Source organism: Indicator indicator, chromosome 14 (genome assembly GCF_027791375.1).
Source record: "Indicator indicator isolate 239-I01 chromosome 14, UM_Iind_1.1, whole genome shotgun sequence".
Taxonomy (NCBI): Eukaryota; Metazoa; Chordata; class Aves; order Piciformes; family Indicatoridae; genus Indicator; species Indicator indicator.
This window is the reverse complement of record NC_072023.1, coordinates 11,375,616-11,392,192: the sequence shown is the minus strand read 5'-3', so window position 1 is coordinate 11,392,192 and position 16,577 is coordinate 11,375,616. Positions and strand designations below refer to the sequence as shown.

Here is a 16,577-nt window from a genome sequence, read left to right as displayed (position 1 = left end):
TTGTGTGTATTCTGCAGATACTTTGAGATTTCTTGTACAAAGGCAGGTAGCCTATGCTGAGCTCCACTGCTATAGCCATAGTATAACAGGTCCACAGGGGAATTCAAGTATTCCTGTGCTGTGTTCTAGATACACCTCTTATGCCTTTTAATGAGTGGCTTCAACTGTAGTGCTGTGTGCAACTTGGAGCACTTTTGTACAATCAGCCCAATAAATTGAGGGTAATTAATCTGTAAATTTCAAAATGTGCTCTTGAAGAGCATTAACTTGTTTTCAGAAGCTGTGTGTTCAGATGGGAGTTCTATAGTACTGGTGGTTAGATTGGAGAAACCCTCCAGTGCCACACACCTAAGATGCCTACCTGTTCTCTTCCACAGAAAGCCCTGTCTACCCCAAAAGAGCCCCCTGTTCAGTGTTACTCTCTATAATTCGTGTTATATGATCTAGTCCTATCATTTATAAAGTACGTCACTGAACGACACTGACGTATGTCCTCATGGTTTTAATCCTGCTGTGTTGATGAATGGGGTGGTTCCACCCTTTCATGATAGCACACAGTCCCATGGTGAACCAGGTTAGCTCATCAGTCTGCCTGAAACCGATTAGTTACCAGTTTTGGTGGAATTAGGTCTGTGGTAGATTGTGTCAGCAAAAAGGTTGAACTAGTAGTAGTGAAGAGGTGAGAGTGGGAGGGGCAGGTACCATTTCTTTCAGTGGCAATACAAATTTGAGTCAGATTAAAATGGCCATATAACTGGCCTGCATTGCTCATGTGTGGAGTAACCACTGGGTGGTTTTTGGAAGATGATTATTGGTTTCTTCTGTGGCTTGCAATTTGCTGACACCGTTTGAAGTTATATTGTCGAAAATAAGTATTGGTCTTTTTGCTGTGTTGTGGGAAAAGCCCGATTTATTTATTATGTCAAACCGTTAGAATGTGAGAAATAACCCTACCAACTGAGAAGCTACACTATGCTTACTTGGTTATTTTGGTGAATGATCTTGTATCACCAGTTTCTGTTATGTAGCTGCTGTTAAATTGTACAAAAAATCAGTGCTGGTTGGTCTGGAGAGAGCAGGTAGTATGCAATTCCAATTTTATATGAATTGTTCAATAAATCGTTTTTTCCAAGTTCTTATAGCAGTTATTATAGAGAAGAAAAAATCCAGCAAGCTTTTATACAATTTGGGTTTTAATTGCAGGATTCATCTTGAACAAATCTAATTCCTGAGGTTAAGAAGTTTTGAGGTTTCAGAGATCAGGTTTTACATGACTTGAACTCCAAGTTTGAGGACATCAATAAAAGATATGGGTAGAATATTCTTAACATGTAAGAGGAGTGAGTAGATGTTGTGGGGACAAATACAGTCTTGGAAAAAAAGTAGGATTATTTCAATCTTAGTTCTCTTGGGACCATAAATCTAGTTTTATTTTACCTAAGTAGCAATAGGTCACATTATTTGAGCAGGGGAAGCTAGTCTGCCTGCTATTTGTGGTATTACCTCCTCTGGTCATAAAAGGAGAGGGTGATAAACCCCAAAAAACACCATATGAGAGGAAAGCAGCTCTTCATAGGCAATCAAGAATACAGATTTATTTTTTCTTTTTTCTCTTTTCTTTTTATTCCCCCCAACTGATCAATATGTGGCATTGTCAATGAATTCTGCATCAGTTTTTCAAAGCAAATGATTTCATATATTATTATCCTCTTTTATCCATTGTCTTGCCATTAAGTACATTTTCCTATAGTTCATGAAAATGCCTTCATTCCTACAAATGGAAGACGCTCTTTAAACATATTTCATTGTGAAAATATTATAGAACAAGGTGTTTCTAGTTGTGCCACCTGAACATTTAAGTTTTTGACAGTTTATCTGCAGCATGGAAACCTTTATTTTCAAGGAAGGTGCTTATTTTCCATGCTCCCTCAATGCCTGGCAGGTTTTCAGGTTAGTTGCATAACCCATGATAGGAGGAAGGTCAAGCTGCCAGCTAAGTCAGCCAATTTTTCATTGTAGAAGGCACACTAATACACTGTTACGTATTAATTTGTGTACTGAAAGTAACTCTTTGCTTTAGGAAATTTTGTGATTTTTCCCATAGTGACCTAAAAAAGGCAATAGTCAGCTTGAGCATAAATGGGTTGTGTGGGTAGTGTGGTGGAAGTGTGTGGCTTTGTGTCCTATAGGCTTAGTAATATGCATATCACATTTTAGCAGGTTTAATAGCAGTGTCTTTGGTTACCTCTAGGAAAAGGACTGCATTTGATTACCAGGATAAGAACTTCATGGTATGTTCCTGTAATATGTTGTATTAATTTTTTCAGAACTTTAATTTCAGTGTGGAGCAAGGTTAGTGTATTTGCTTCTCTATACTTGAGGCTTTCAAGGTCTTTGCAATCTAGGTCAACAGGTGAACTATAATTGCAATGTTACTCTAACCCAGAAGCCTCCATATATTTTTCAGGTCACTATTAAGCATTTGCTTTCACTGTTTGGAGTTTTTTGTGTGTAAGTGTTTCTTTATTCAAGAACAAATCTTTAGTGGAGGTAAAGGGCAGGATTGGGAAGGAGTGGGTGAAACCGGGTCAGTAGTGCAATGTTGTTTCAAGTGTGTAAATGGAGACAGCTGTTGCAGAAGTCCACATGTATATCTATAATTTTGAAACAGGAGTCTGAGAGCAAGCCAGTTACTAACAGAGCGATAATAAAAATTAGCATGTTCTGTTAGCATTGGTTTGAACAATAGCTGAGCTTCCTAAAGCAAGCTTTTTTTTCTTAAATACTGTACTCTGGCTTTTTAGTCTATATTGGTAAACTTGGCTAGAGAATAAGAATTTACTAATACTCAGGGTTTCAGAAGTAAATTTGAGCTATCAAAGTGTTATGCATATTATCTTTGAAAAATGTTAATGCAACAAGTTTCTTGCAGTAGGATGGAACCTGTTCAGATTATGAGAGATGGGAGACATTGCTCTACCAGTTGAACACTGGTCAGGATGTGTCCTGCATGTGATGTCATGTACACCTGAACTTTTGTGTTGTGAGTTGCTTTCTCTTGCAACTAAATTGAAGAAATTTTCTATGCCCTGTTTTCGAAACATACTTTATCTCAGTGTTTTTTGATTTTGTTTGTTTTTTTTTTTTTCCAAGTCACATGCATTTCTTTTTAATGTCTGTCAGTATGTTTGTGACTTGCACAGCTGTGGAAAGTAATGGCTGCAAAATTTTTGCACTGTAAGTTTGATTCCAACATGAAAACCAGAAATGTTGAACCAGAAATCTGTTTACACTTAGACAGGGAGGTTGTGAAGTATGAATACATCTTGTTATTGATTCTTCAGTAATGGGGATGAAATGTCTACAGTACAGGCTACTGAGGAACTCCTGTAAGGAGAACTTCGATTTTCTATCTGTTACCTATCCAAAGTACGGAATCCATGACCTAGGGAAATGCTTTCCTTTTTATAGTAAGGAACTTGTAGAGTTCAGTGCTTGCAGATTTTTTTTTTCCATACTAATACTTATTTACCTTGTAGGTGAAGGGTAAACTGCTGCAATTGAGAGAGAATGGTAAATCAATGATTAAAAGAACAGAAATACAAGGGCAATATTCATCATAAAGATGAATAAATGAAGAGGTAACTCCTTCACATAGGTTGCTTGTAACTTCATGCCTTGCATAGTTAGCAAAACATGATCATGCTCGGCGTGGTTACAGATTTGCTGTGTACTGAAGGTACAGAATGCCATGGAAAGCTTTATCTCAGTTTTGCAATCCCTGGAGTTCTGAAGCATGGGAGAAGTGTACAGAGAATTATGAAACTCCCCTTTATAGGGCAACTGGCATTAAAAATAGTTAATAATTTGACTTCCAAGATGAAGAATGGAATGAAATTTTTCTTTTGTTCTCTTGTCAGTTTCCTCTGAGTTGAAATTTTCGTCTGTAAATTCTGTGGCTATTATATATATTTCACAATCCTTAGAATAAACAAATGCCTTTTTTTCCCCCCTAGGAGTCTTAAAGCAGAGAAAGAGAACAATACAGCTTTTGGCAGAGATTGCCTGCTATTGTTTCACTTGTTCCCTTCTCATGGGAGAGGCATGACTCTACATCTATGAAACTGATATGCATTAAAAATACTCAAGTCTTAATGAGGGCGATCAAGCAAAGGGAGTCATCTGAATTACTTGTTTTATTTGGGTTGCCTAGGGATAATTCCTGTGACTTTCCATCATTATTTTTAGTAGATGACAGGCTTAGTTAGATGTAGTTTACTGAGCTTTATTTGTGTTTCTTTTTAGACAGCACAGCTGTGTGCTGTTTACTGATGTTATGCAGTGTATCCCGAATCCTGCGAATACTTCTTTAAATGAGTTGTTACAATTTACATTTTCTTTCCTCCAGCATACTCTTTAGTTGTATGACCTGGAAACATCTACTGATACGTAGTTTCTTCCATCTTAGAGGAAAACGCTGTAAGTTGTGGTATTGATAGTTCAGTTTTAATTGTGGTATATTTTCCTCTTTCAAGCCTGTCATAATCTCGGGGGATCTTTTTAAAGCTTGGTTTTGATCATCTAGTCATGGTGTTGTCAGTGAGCAGGACCTTTTCATTTGATTCAAATTTCCCTTCTGTAAGCTAGTTGCCAATAAGTTTACTGGTGAGAAGTACTCTGTTTCAGCAGTGGTATGTTTTTCTTCTACACTGTGAAGAAAATCATGGGATTTTGGGGATAATGTGGATCTTTTTGGTTTACATTTTAGATTTGGGCTTCCTGCATTCTTTCAAATATAACTCCACCAACCTCCTGTTTTCAGTGCCAACTCTGAAATGTGTTATTCTGCCAAAGAAAAGTTCTTCAGTGCTGCATTTACTGAAAATTTTACTCTGTCTCTTTAGTACTTCCATATGAGACAGCACTATGGCACTTCTGGCACTGGAGGTCATGCTTTCAAACTGAAAAGTGTTACTAGTGATCAGATGTTGCTCTTGCAGCAGCAGCTCATCTGATTTCTTTTTTCTTTTTTTCCTTTTTTTTCCCCCCAGAATTCTGTGATGTTTTCCTTTTTTCTTCTACAAGTTCACCTTTCTTATGGGATTATACCTTTGGAGTTGATGCTTTGTGGCTTGTCAAGTGCAATAGTAAAGTACAAATAATTTGGGGATTTTTTTTTTCTGTTCTATTTGAAGAGTATGAGGTTTGCAGGGGTAATTATCTCATTATATATGATTTATTCCCAAGTGAAAGCATGCGGGAAATGTCAAAACACTTCCATTTGCAGTTCCATGTATTTTTCAATTTCAGTATTTTTCCTGCTGAACTTAGAAGTTTTAAGACGACTTAAGGTAAAATAAGCTTTGGGGAGCTTTTCTGCATGTGCTTTGTTTTTCTGCTTTGATGTTATCAACTGTATCAGTCAGATACTTTCCATTAACTGAAGATCTGTTTAGGATATATTCTGTGGAAATGCATATCTTACCTTTTGTTGGAAGGAATTGTGTTTTGCTTGGAAGTGTTACTCTCTTGTGCTTGCCTCTTAAATTTTAGCTTGGAAGAAAGCTTTTGAACTTGGGATTTGCATAAACTCATCAAAAATACCTATGCATAAGTCAGTGTGATTGATCTTTGAAGGCTTGCAGGTTTACTTCTACAAAGAAAATCTTTTTCTTCATGATGTTAAGACATAGTTCGTTGGGAAGTTGTTCTGGTAATCTTTTTTTCCTGTTAATGGTCATTAACAGGAACCATAAACAGGAAATTAAGTAATTGTCTATGTTACTTCCTGGATTTGTGTGGTACCTTCATATGTTGTGGCTCCATGGTCCATGCAGTGTTCAGTAAGGCTTAAAACCATGTTAGCTTTACCGTGAGGGTTTTTCTCTAATGCAGGTTTATGTTGATTAGACCTGTAAAAAAGGATAATACCTGTTAGTTTGTGCTTGGATGGTAGTACTGAAGCAGGCTGTTTGTGCTGAAGCTCACTGCCAGCTGCTGACTCTGACAGAGGACACGTTGTTAGCAAACTGCTGTTCGTTTTGACACCTTCCCATTCTATTTTTTATCAGCTCCTCCAGTTCAGAACATTGGCTTAGTACTTTTTGCACTCTGAGCACATACTAGGTTTCACTTAACCTTTATCAGTCTATACTTCTAAATAGACACAGATGAGCTGAACCAACACACTGCTTGTACCTGCTCAAAGCTTTTCTCTGTCCCGGGTAGGAATAGAGTTTAACCATGGTGCAAGAATCCTCTCGAAGCAGCTCTGAAGGGAAGGAGAAACTCGGCTCCTGCGACAGCGGTTACGTATAACTGGAAAAGTAGGTCATTGTGGCAGGGAGTAGTCCAAACAGCCGCCTGGTTGCTGCAGCAACGACCTACTTTAGGAAACTATTTTTGTTGATTCATATTGAAATGTTCTTCTTGCAAATGGTATAAGGAAATGATCAGGTTATGAGACATAACAATGAAAGCTGTAGATTTTGTATACCCTGCCCCTCCCTCCCCCCCCCCCCTTACATTTTGGACTTGCTCCTTGATGTTTGAACACATGGGGATTAAAGTAAAACAGGGGTTCTGTTGTTCTTTTTTTTTTTTTTTTTTTTTCCTCTAGTGGGGACCATCTCTTCTTGTTTGAAGGTATTTTGTATCAATAATACTTATCAATCACAATTAAGTTTCAAGAGTTCAGAGCCTACCAATGCTCCCCTAGCATTTTTGTCTATAGAAATAACTCTGGGGTTGTTTGAGTCTTTTTTTAAAAAATCTTATTTCTTAGAAGTATCTCTCTTTCCGGAGTGCTAACAGTTTGTATTGATATTCAACTGCTCTTGCGTTAACTGCTTTGTCTCCAACAAAGTTTACCCACCTTCAGGAAGAGCAGCTTGGTGCCTGCCCCACCTCTTCCCACCCCCCTCCCCCTTTTTTTTTTTTTTTTTTTTTTTTTTAAAAAACCTTCTTGAAATTGTCAGCATTGCTCTTTGCATCTTCTGTGTTGCTGATAATTCTGACCCTGGCACAAGCGAACTGGAAAAAATAAAGTCACCCTGTGTGGGATAATGTTTTCCAGTTCTCTACCTTTTATTCTTTCAACAAAATAATAAAAAAATAATCTGTGACTGATGTTCAGAGGGTGAATTTTGGTAACTCCTTCTTGCCTTCCGAAAGGAATGGATAGATGGGGAAAACATTAAAATATGGTTGTTCAAACGAAGGTTTCATTCTTCATTAAACTAATTCTTCATCTAAGTTACTAGTACTTCTACTGAGATGATTCAATATCAAGTTTTAGTTAGCAGGATGTTCAGTTTAACTGTACTGTATAACTTTTCAAGATTAATTTAGTTTCTTCAAGTGAGGTACTTTGTGTTGATCCTGACCTTTGGTATTGCAGTGAACTGCTGCAGTTGTGGCAGATGAAGATAGCATGTTGATCTCAAAGTTATTTGGACTTTTAAATTTATTATGTCTGGAGCTATATTTAATTTTGTTTACCAGGGCTGATGTTACTGAGCTCTGTGCATTTTTAATTTTTTTTTTCATTTTTGTTTGTCAGCTCTAGACCTCTGCAGCATGAAGTGAACCATTACCTCCATTAGTCTACTCACGCAGTAAGAAAGTGTGGAGCAAAACAGATTTATGCAGCTTAATAAACAAAGCTGTATTTTGGTTATTTGGGTTTTTTAAAATGTTGATTCTTGCTACATGATGGTTATTGCTTATGTTGCCTTTGTGTTGAGATGTAAATGAATAACTTCAGTTTTGAAGGACAAGCTCAGTTTGGCCTTCTTGATTCATAGGAGTAGCAATAGGAAGTTAGGATAGTGCTGAATGTCTGATCACCATATGACCACTACAGAAATGAAAGCCAGTCAGTATTAATTGAGATTTTTAGGAGTAACTTCAGAATTGTGTTGTTTTCTAAACTTCCTCCTCATTTCTGTGCTTTCTAAAGGTTTCAACTCTACCCTTAATTCTTTTCTTGTTAGCTTAATAGATTATTTTTTTCAGCTATGAGAAGCTAGAGACAGTGGAATTATACCTTAAGGACTTGGCATTTATACAGTGTAGTTGAGAAATACGTTAATTTTGCACAATTATGGGAAACTTAACATTTCACAAAATCTTATTAGCAGTAATTATCACCTTAGAAAAGGTCACTTTAAGGAAAGTAAAAAGGTTTTTATTGAATATAAATGAGAGGCAATATAAAATTCGTCCTTCACAATCAGATTGCAAGATTATCTTTTTATTGTGGAAATCTTTGAAATGAGCCATAGCTGTTACTTTCTCATGGACAGCTTAGATTGCTGAAAGTAACATGGCTCAACTGTTCTATAAAGCAGGCCAGCTCTAGTTTAATTACATCAAGCCTTATGAGCTGCTCATTTAAACAAGAGACCTTGGATACATGAGAATAAGGAGTTTAAATTTACTTAAGTATGAGCATGTCTGTACTCTCAAGTAACTTAGTTCTGTGATTTGCTTCTAGATCCTATTTCCCCAGCTGTTGCCACTGCAAATAAGTCTGTTTGGATTTGAATTTTCTTTTATGGATCCAACTAGTTTCTCTCTCTAAAGAACAGGAGCAAGGATTTAAAGGTCAAATGAGAAATTTGATTGATCAGATTGGAATTAGAGAAAAATAAATGGAGAATATATGCATTAAAGAAGGGAAGACACTGGTAAAAAGATTTAGGAAGCTGTGAGCCTGTCAGTCCGATAGCATCAGAAGGCTGACCTTTGTAACAAGCAAGTAATTTGGGATGTTTGCAGATAGGATATGGAAATAATTTAGATGAATGATAGGTGACCTTTGCATATGGAGTTAAGATCCAGATCTTTACAGAAGTTAAATACATTATTTGCTGTGACATATGGCTCACAAAATAGGAACGAAGTACAGATTGCTATTTGGAAGATGGTGAATGTCTTCTGATTAGGACAAAACTATTGTGTTTCCTTCCTTTGGGGAATGCTGGCCTTCAAAAGGTAGGGTTCAGTTGGAAATAAATTGAGGAATGATATGTAAGGAAATGCTAGGTTTGTCTAATGTAAGCTAGGTTAAATTCAGGTGATTTTCATGTTCTTGATAGAGAAGTATTGCTTGCTGTAGTTTGTATTTTTGTCCTACTCCATATGCGAAATAATCTTTACTACTTAGCTTCAAAGAAGATGCACCCTAAAGAACTCAGCTTGGAGAGATTAAATTTTAAACATTGGTTTCTCTCTGTTACTGTTCGAAGCCCTTTCTTTCATCATTTTTCAAAGCATAGAATTTGGTTTTTGAGAACCTCTTTTACAGCAATTACCAGTATTTCAGCTGTACATAGACTTGGGTATATCTTGCATTCTTCCTCCGTCACAGCTCTGGTTTGGCTTTACGATGATAACAGTAGTAAATATTAGAGGCAAAAAGCCAAGTGACACACTTCATTGTCTGTGTTTGGCTCAGCTCTTACTAAGTTATGAAAGATGCTGAAGTCCTGAATTGCACTCTAAAGGAGCTGTGTTTTTCTTTTCTGACTGTAGGGGAACCCTGCAGGAGATTAGTTAGCTACCACAGCCATTTCACATCAGTATCTGGATTTTCCCCTGCTCTTGTCTATAAACTTGAAAGATAATACCTCTGTGAGATGTGTTACTGTATACTGTTTTAGGATGTGGAAGATGCATGTAATATTTGCTGAAACAATGTAATATAGTAAGGCATGCCTCTGTGACCTTGATTTGGTAAGAGGAAAATACTTTGATGGCTGGCTGCCAAGGGATGCGGTGGAGTGTACATAACACTTAAATCCTGTCTGAGCTTAATCTTCTTAGTTTCATAAGAATATACTGCTTGCACTAAGACACATTGGTTGGTGGCAATCAAGCAGCAGAATACACTGATAAAACATTACACATTTCAGTATGGTTGGATAAAATTTGTGGTACTGCTCAGTGTCTCATACTCTGTTTTGGTATTAGATGAAATCTGCTGTATGATTCCCGCAGAAGCTGGTATGAGGAATATGTTTACCTAAATGATACTGGACTTTCATAATGACCTAAATGAGTATACAGCAAAATAGCAAATAGGTATGAAAAAAAGGCTCTCTCTCCCCATGAAGAGAAATAAACATTGCATAATTTATTAATACAGGCAGGGTCTAATGCTGTAAACTGCACTCACTCAAACGAAAAAATGTGGTTGTTATACAATATGTAGTGCACTTCATTGAATCCAGCTCTACTAAACTCAGAAAGCATCATTGGAAATAAAAAAATTGAATGGGGAAAAATAAAAGTAGCAGACATTAGGCTGCTAAGATAGTTCTGATGGACAAAGTCTCGGTGGCCATCAAATATCCATAATGACATGAGTCTCTTATTTGACAGTGCTTGTCTTTCACTGAAGAGGTTGTAATCCATGACTTGGCATGAGGACTAGTGGGTACATAGAAGGTTCTTAAGATTGGTTAAACAGAGGTTTGGATGGGTTGCTGAAAGTTGACCAGTCGTATGTAAAAATATTAATTAACTGTGGAATGTAACAAGTTTTGGCACTTCTCATTGTCACTTAAGTTTTTTAACTTCTTCCTCAGAATGAGGAAGCCTGGCTAGATTTTCTTCTTTTGTGTTGTACTGGCTGTGCAGTCTAACACTTCTGTTTTGCCTAATGCTTAAATTCAGAATCTGTACTTTCAGTTCGGGGGGGAAAAAAAAAGGAAACTGAAGTTTCCTGATTCTTAATGGCTTGGCACCACCATTTTCCTGTGTAATTGATGTCCAAAGAGAAGTCACTGCGTTTTAAGTCCTCTCAATTTCCAGCAACTGCCTTTATTTCGTACTAGTGAGGATGGTTCTATGTGACTACGGTTTCTGGGTGTTTATTACTCCTAAAATTAAGCCCAGTCAAGACTTTATGGTAGCCTTAAACTGTGTGTCTGTAAGCATCCTTCTTACAAGTCTCCTTTTTAACAGACTGCTCCTGACTTCTTCCTTGGATAAAGTCTTGAATTGTGTTAGTAGTGCAGAGCCAGGAAGGCTGTGTAATACAGAGAGGTAGTAGATGCCCCATCCCCAGAAACATTCAAGGTTGGGGTGGACTGGCTCTGAGAACCTGATCTAGTTGAAGATATCCTTGCTTATTGTGGAGGGGTGGGACTAGATGACCTTTAAAGGTTCTGTCCAACCCAAAGCATTCAATGATTCTATGTATTACTTTGTTTTGTTAATGATTAACTCTGTTAACAATTGGTTATTTAACTTTTTTAATTTCTGCCTTGGTGGTGGTACTGGTTTATTTCAGCTTGTGATAATGGTCTGTTATGTAAAACACTTTCTGGCAGTCACTCTAAGATTCAGGGAGGCTGAACATTTGGTTTAGATTTCAGACCCCAAGCAGACTTTGCATTATTTGAAACAGTGGTGTTTGTGGAGTTTCTTGGAGAAAACACCTGAGATTTTTTTGTGCTTGCCTTTCAAAGAATGAGGTCTTCAGAAGCTCTCATGAAAAATTTGAATATTGTAACAGATGCATGAACATTTTCCCCGTGTTGCAATAGGTCAGTCATATAATCATAGAGTGGTTTGGGTTTGAAGTGACCTTAAAGATTATCTAGTTCCAGACCCCATGCCACCAACAGGGACATCTTCCACTAGATCCGATTGCTCGAAGTCTTATCCAACCTGGCCTGGAACACTTCCAGGGAGGGGACATCCATAGCCTCTCCAGACAACCTGTTGCAGTGCCTTGCTACCCCCACAGTGAAGAATTCCATCCTAGTATCTAATCTAGATCTAGCCTGTAAGTCCTTTGTCTCCATCACCTCAGTCATGCACATACCTCATACAGTTTACTGCTGAAATTAATGGTGAACTTTTTCACTTCCTCTAGTTTGTTCAAGGGAAGTTGAAGGCCAGATGCAGAAACCTGGACTGATGCTCTAAATCTGATTTTAAAAATCTCTGTATCCTTTTTGTGTCTTTTTCATGAAGTCCTGTCATGTGGTTTTTACATTCATTCAAAAAGAAAAAGAAAGTGCTTTCCCACTGACTGTTGAGAGGAAAATTTGGTTTAGATTGCAGACTCAAAACCCAGGACCTTTCACTGTGAGGAGAGATTGAAATAGCCCCTAATTGCCACACTTTGGTGTAAAGTGGAGCAGACGTCAAGCATAGTAGGTCTTACTTCATGCTGTGAAAAAAACTTTACTTCAAGGGCTCATATGTATAAAAGGAAGTTACTTTTTAGGAGGTGTAGGTTACATATTTGGTATCTGTTCACAGTCTAATTTACCATTCATTTTTATTTATGTTATACTGTGAAAGGAACATATTTGTGAGCGTTTTGGTGTATGTAGCTTCAATAATTTTGCCTTGTCTGTGTTGGAGTGCTGCTCTTACTTATTTTTGAGTGTCTGCACTGAGCATTACACCTGCACCTTCCTGTGCTGCAGTAAGTGTCCATGCATGGCATTAGAGTTGTTCAGAAGTACAAGAAACCAGTCAACATGATGCCTTGGAAATCTAAAAATTCACCTCTTCCAGATCCCATAATAACTCACTGTGACAATGTTTTGAATGCTAAGGATTATTATTTTACTATTTTTCTATTAGTGTACTTCATATGTGCATAGGCATGCGTGTTGTGGACTTGTTATTATTCCTCCATGGTGTGTATATTATAGATGAAACATCAGTTTGCTTGATGAACTGCACACTTATTCTGTGTAAATCACTTTAAAGATGAATCTGTGTTTTTGGAAGTCAAATGCTGTCTTTTGTGTTGCTGTTACTATAGTTATAGGGTCACTAGAGTTTAATTTGGTCTGTTACTGCTTTCAGTGACATTCTTGCTACTCAGGCTGGTTTGGCTCTTTTTAATTTGTTCTCTCTTTATTCAGATAGGGGGAACGTGCATCTCCCCTGGCTACTCTACTGCTCCCTTCTCTCATATATTTAACAATTTGAGTCTACACCATTATATTTTTTTTAAATAGATGTAGTTCTATGGAGATTGAAATATAGGAGTGTGGTGAGCGATAGTTAAGAGGGATAACAGAGGGGATTTGGGGAACCAACAAATTAGAGATTAAACAGTATTAAGGGCAAGTTTAGGGATCTTGGATGTGAATTGGAGACTGGGTCAGTGCATGTAATCTTCTTGAGTAGGATTTTGTGCAAAGTCCAGACTAGAAGTTGTATGTTATGGTTAGTCAGGTAGGAAGAAAAGAAATGGAGGAAGTAGAGGGAACTGACATGCAAATAGGAAAAAAAAAATTCCTGAAAGATTCTTTTACTTTGAGTAGTTATAAGCATTTTTTGTCACCAATTTCTTCTAGAATAGAATCCTATCCTTTCTGTGATACAAAGTTTAAAAATAAACAAAATACCACAAACAAAACCCCACAAAACAAACAAAAAGCACCCCCAGAACCAACCAACCAATAGCAACAAAAATCCACCATAAAAACAAAATAAAGAAACCCAACACCAACCAAAGAAAAACAAAACAAAAATAAACCACACCGAACATCACAATAACACAACCCCAGCATACAAAAAAAAAAAAAAAACAAAAAAACCCCACAGCCTTTCCTGGACTGTTACAAAAGCATCCAGGACACTCTTAGAGTTTGCCTTTGTAACAATTTGCAAAGTGTAAGTGAAGGTCCATGCTCTTTGAAAGCGACATTCAGATAGATAAGATGAGTGCTAAGGTCAGCCAATCCAGGTTTAAAAAAGGTGATAAAATGAAGCTGTACTTTTCAGAGTTCATCTGATAGTGGACTGGGAATGACAGGCCCAAGTTCTCTCTGATAGAAGCATATGTGATTGTCATCTGATTCTTAACATTACTCCTGTGTAGTTTCTAACTGAGTACATGGAATTTTCTTCTTAGATGCAGCATATCCTTCATGATCTTGCTGCTCTCAAATTTTTTCAAAAAGGAAAGTGAGAATGTTAGGAGAGTGAGATAATCAGACATTTTCAGCTTCTTCAGCCATTAGACAGACAAGCATAGTTGCCAGCCAAGAAGCAGTTGTATTCTTGTACACTGGCTACCTCACAGACTTGCTTTCTGTTATCCTTTTAGGACAAATGAGCCATGCGTTTTTTGCATTTAATAGCAGCTAGAAAGTTTTCCTGCCAGCCTTCTATATACTAATTGTATTATTTTCTCATATAAATGTGGAGGCAATGTGTGTTAGGTAGGCACGAGTTATATGTTACTAAATCTCTGGAAAATGTCCAAAATCTCGGTAGGTTTACAAGGATCATGTATGCTACATCCCTCTTAGAAACATTGTAACTGGTTCTCTTTTTTTTTAGGATGCATTCTTAAAAGCTTAGCTGTTTTGAGAACTCTTGATTTTAGTAAATATGGTTTCTTGGTGCCTTTTGTCTTTGTAATGCTGTGGGCACTCACAGTGGTGTAGCCTGCCCTTCTTCCCTGGTGTCTCCCGACCTTTCATCCAGGCTGTGGGTGCAGTGTCTCCTGACCTCTGGTGCTAATTTCCCTGAGTTGATCTTGGGTGGTACCTCCTGTGGTGTTAAATTCATGACCTTGCACCTGCATGTGGTGTTACTACAGCAGGCTCACTCAGGAATAATGGCCTGCAGTATAGGAATCTCCTTTCTTCCGCTCTTGGGTGTAGGTTTTGGTTGTGGCAAGAGATCCAGCAGTCTGTATGCACAGAGGTTAATGACTGGCAAGCTCTGACTCAGCAACTGCCTTGATCCCCATTCACCTTGAGTGCCAGCAGCATTGTAAGAAGAAGTAGCAGACAGGGTTTGAGCAGCTTCTGGTGAAGGCTCATTACTACAAGGAAAAATGTTGTGGAGAAGCCTGTTGTTAACACTGGAGACAAGTCCAGGGGAAGGGCACTCATCTGGAGACTCTCAGCCATAGACTCTCTGGCTGCAAGGGAGAGCTTCTTTTCCAATCTTTCCTTTTGTTTTTATTTCTTCCTCCAAACAACTTTAAGCAGTGGAGTTTTAGTTACTGTATCCAGTAGTAAATCTTTGCGTATGTGAACCTGTCTCAACATCCTTTGTGCAGCTCCCTGTTTTTCTGCAGGTTTGTAGCAACTCATTTCCCCCTTCCTTTTTGTTTTTTCCTTATTTGCGGATTTGCTCATTTAAATAATTCAGGTGAGTTCACAGCCAAGGTGCAGGAAACAGTTTGTTATACAAAGGGCTACTTTTAAAAATGAAGACCAAAAGCATAGTTATGAGCATGTAGTCCTCTGGTATGCTGGGTTTAGAAACAGTTCAGGCTGCTGTTTTGTAAGAAGGGCTCGGATTAAGTTTAGTATCAGTATGCCAACAGCTGATTGTCTGTTTCTTTGTGGATTTTTGTTTTCTTTAGCGTGACAAGGTATTTCTAGTTAAGACTTGAATATGGTTTAGTCCATTCCAGAGCTGAACAGCATTGAGATAAGAACTTCAGTGACAGTGCAGTTTCATTTTTCTGATTCATTGTTGATTCTATAGTATTGAACTACTGTAAGCTAAGCATAATTAGCATGTGAACATGTATGCATCACCAAAATAAGCACCAAGTACTGAAGGTGTGATCATATTTGTTGGATTGGACCTCTTTTTCTATTATCAGATTGTCTGGTTTGCCTCAGAAAATAAAGGTTTCCATATAATTCCTTGCAGATTCCTGCTTCAGTGTCTTGAGGATCTTGATGCCAATCTACGGAAACTGAATTCACGTTTGTTTGTTATTCGTGGACAGCCAGCAGATGTTTTCCCCAGACTTTTTAAGGTAAATGCCATCTTGCAGTTGCTTCTACCCATGAATTTGACTGACAAGCTAATTTCAGTGAGGAATAGTTGTTGTACTATATACGTCAGTGCAAATATTTAACTGCCCTTACAGTTTCTCCTTAAAGTCGTTTTTGTTAGGTTTGAGTTTTTCCCCTCTGACATGCATATCACCAGCTAAACTGAGTTGCTCTTAGTGGTTTTACATTGAACAATGGGAAATAAATATTGTGTGAGAGTGTAGGAGGTTGCTTGAGGATTCAGGGCCTGCTGGGTCTTGGCACAATGATGGAAGGAAACAAGTCTTTGCTTGATAAACAAGCACTCTCTTAGTCTATCCTGAGTTGTTCCTGGACAACAGGAAGTTAAACAACACTCTAGGTGAACAGTGTAGAGTGTCCCTTTTTAATTTGATGTAAATCCAGCTCTCTGGAATAGTCTGGCTGATATATCTAAGTCAACTGATTAAGTTTGATTGACAGAATGGCTTTCTAGGATCATTCTGTGCATACTTTTCACTTCCCCTGTATTGCAGAAGACTTGGCTATTAATTGGTCCATTTCTGCAGTTTTTTTCCCCACCTGTTACTGTTGGCCTTGGTAACAGCATCTGTGACATAAAAGATATTAGATTTTTTTTTTCCATTAGGTATTTCAAGATTGTCCATTATGGTGGGTGGGGGATAAGAATTTGGAAAAGGGAAGGAAAGTGTATGGTGTTTGTTTGAGGGAGGAGGGTGTTATTACTCCAAAACTTCAGTTCTGCTGTTAAAGTTGACAGGCGTATATAAAAAGCTTTTCTGTAGATGC

General features: G+C 37.8%; 1 protein-coding gene across 1 annotated transcript in view; it reads left to right on the top strand.

Moving 5' to 3' along the window:
• CRY1 (cryptochrome circadian regulator 1) overlaps positions 1-16,577 on the top strand; it is a 33,176-nt gene that overhangs the window by 4,383 nt on the left and 12,216 nt on the right. The window contains exon 2 of the mRNA XM_054387004.1: positions 15,661-15,769. Coding sequence (XP_054242979.1) covers positions 15,661-15,769 — 109 coding nt within the window. The remainder of the gene's footprint in view (positions 1-15,660; positions 15,770-16,577) is intronic.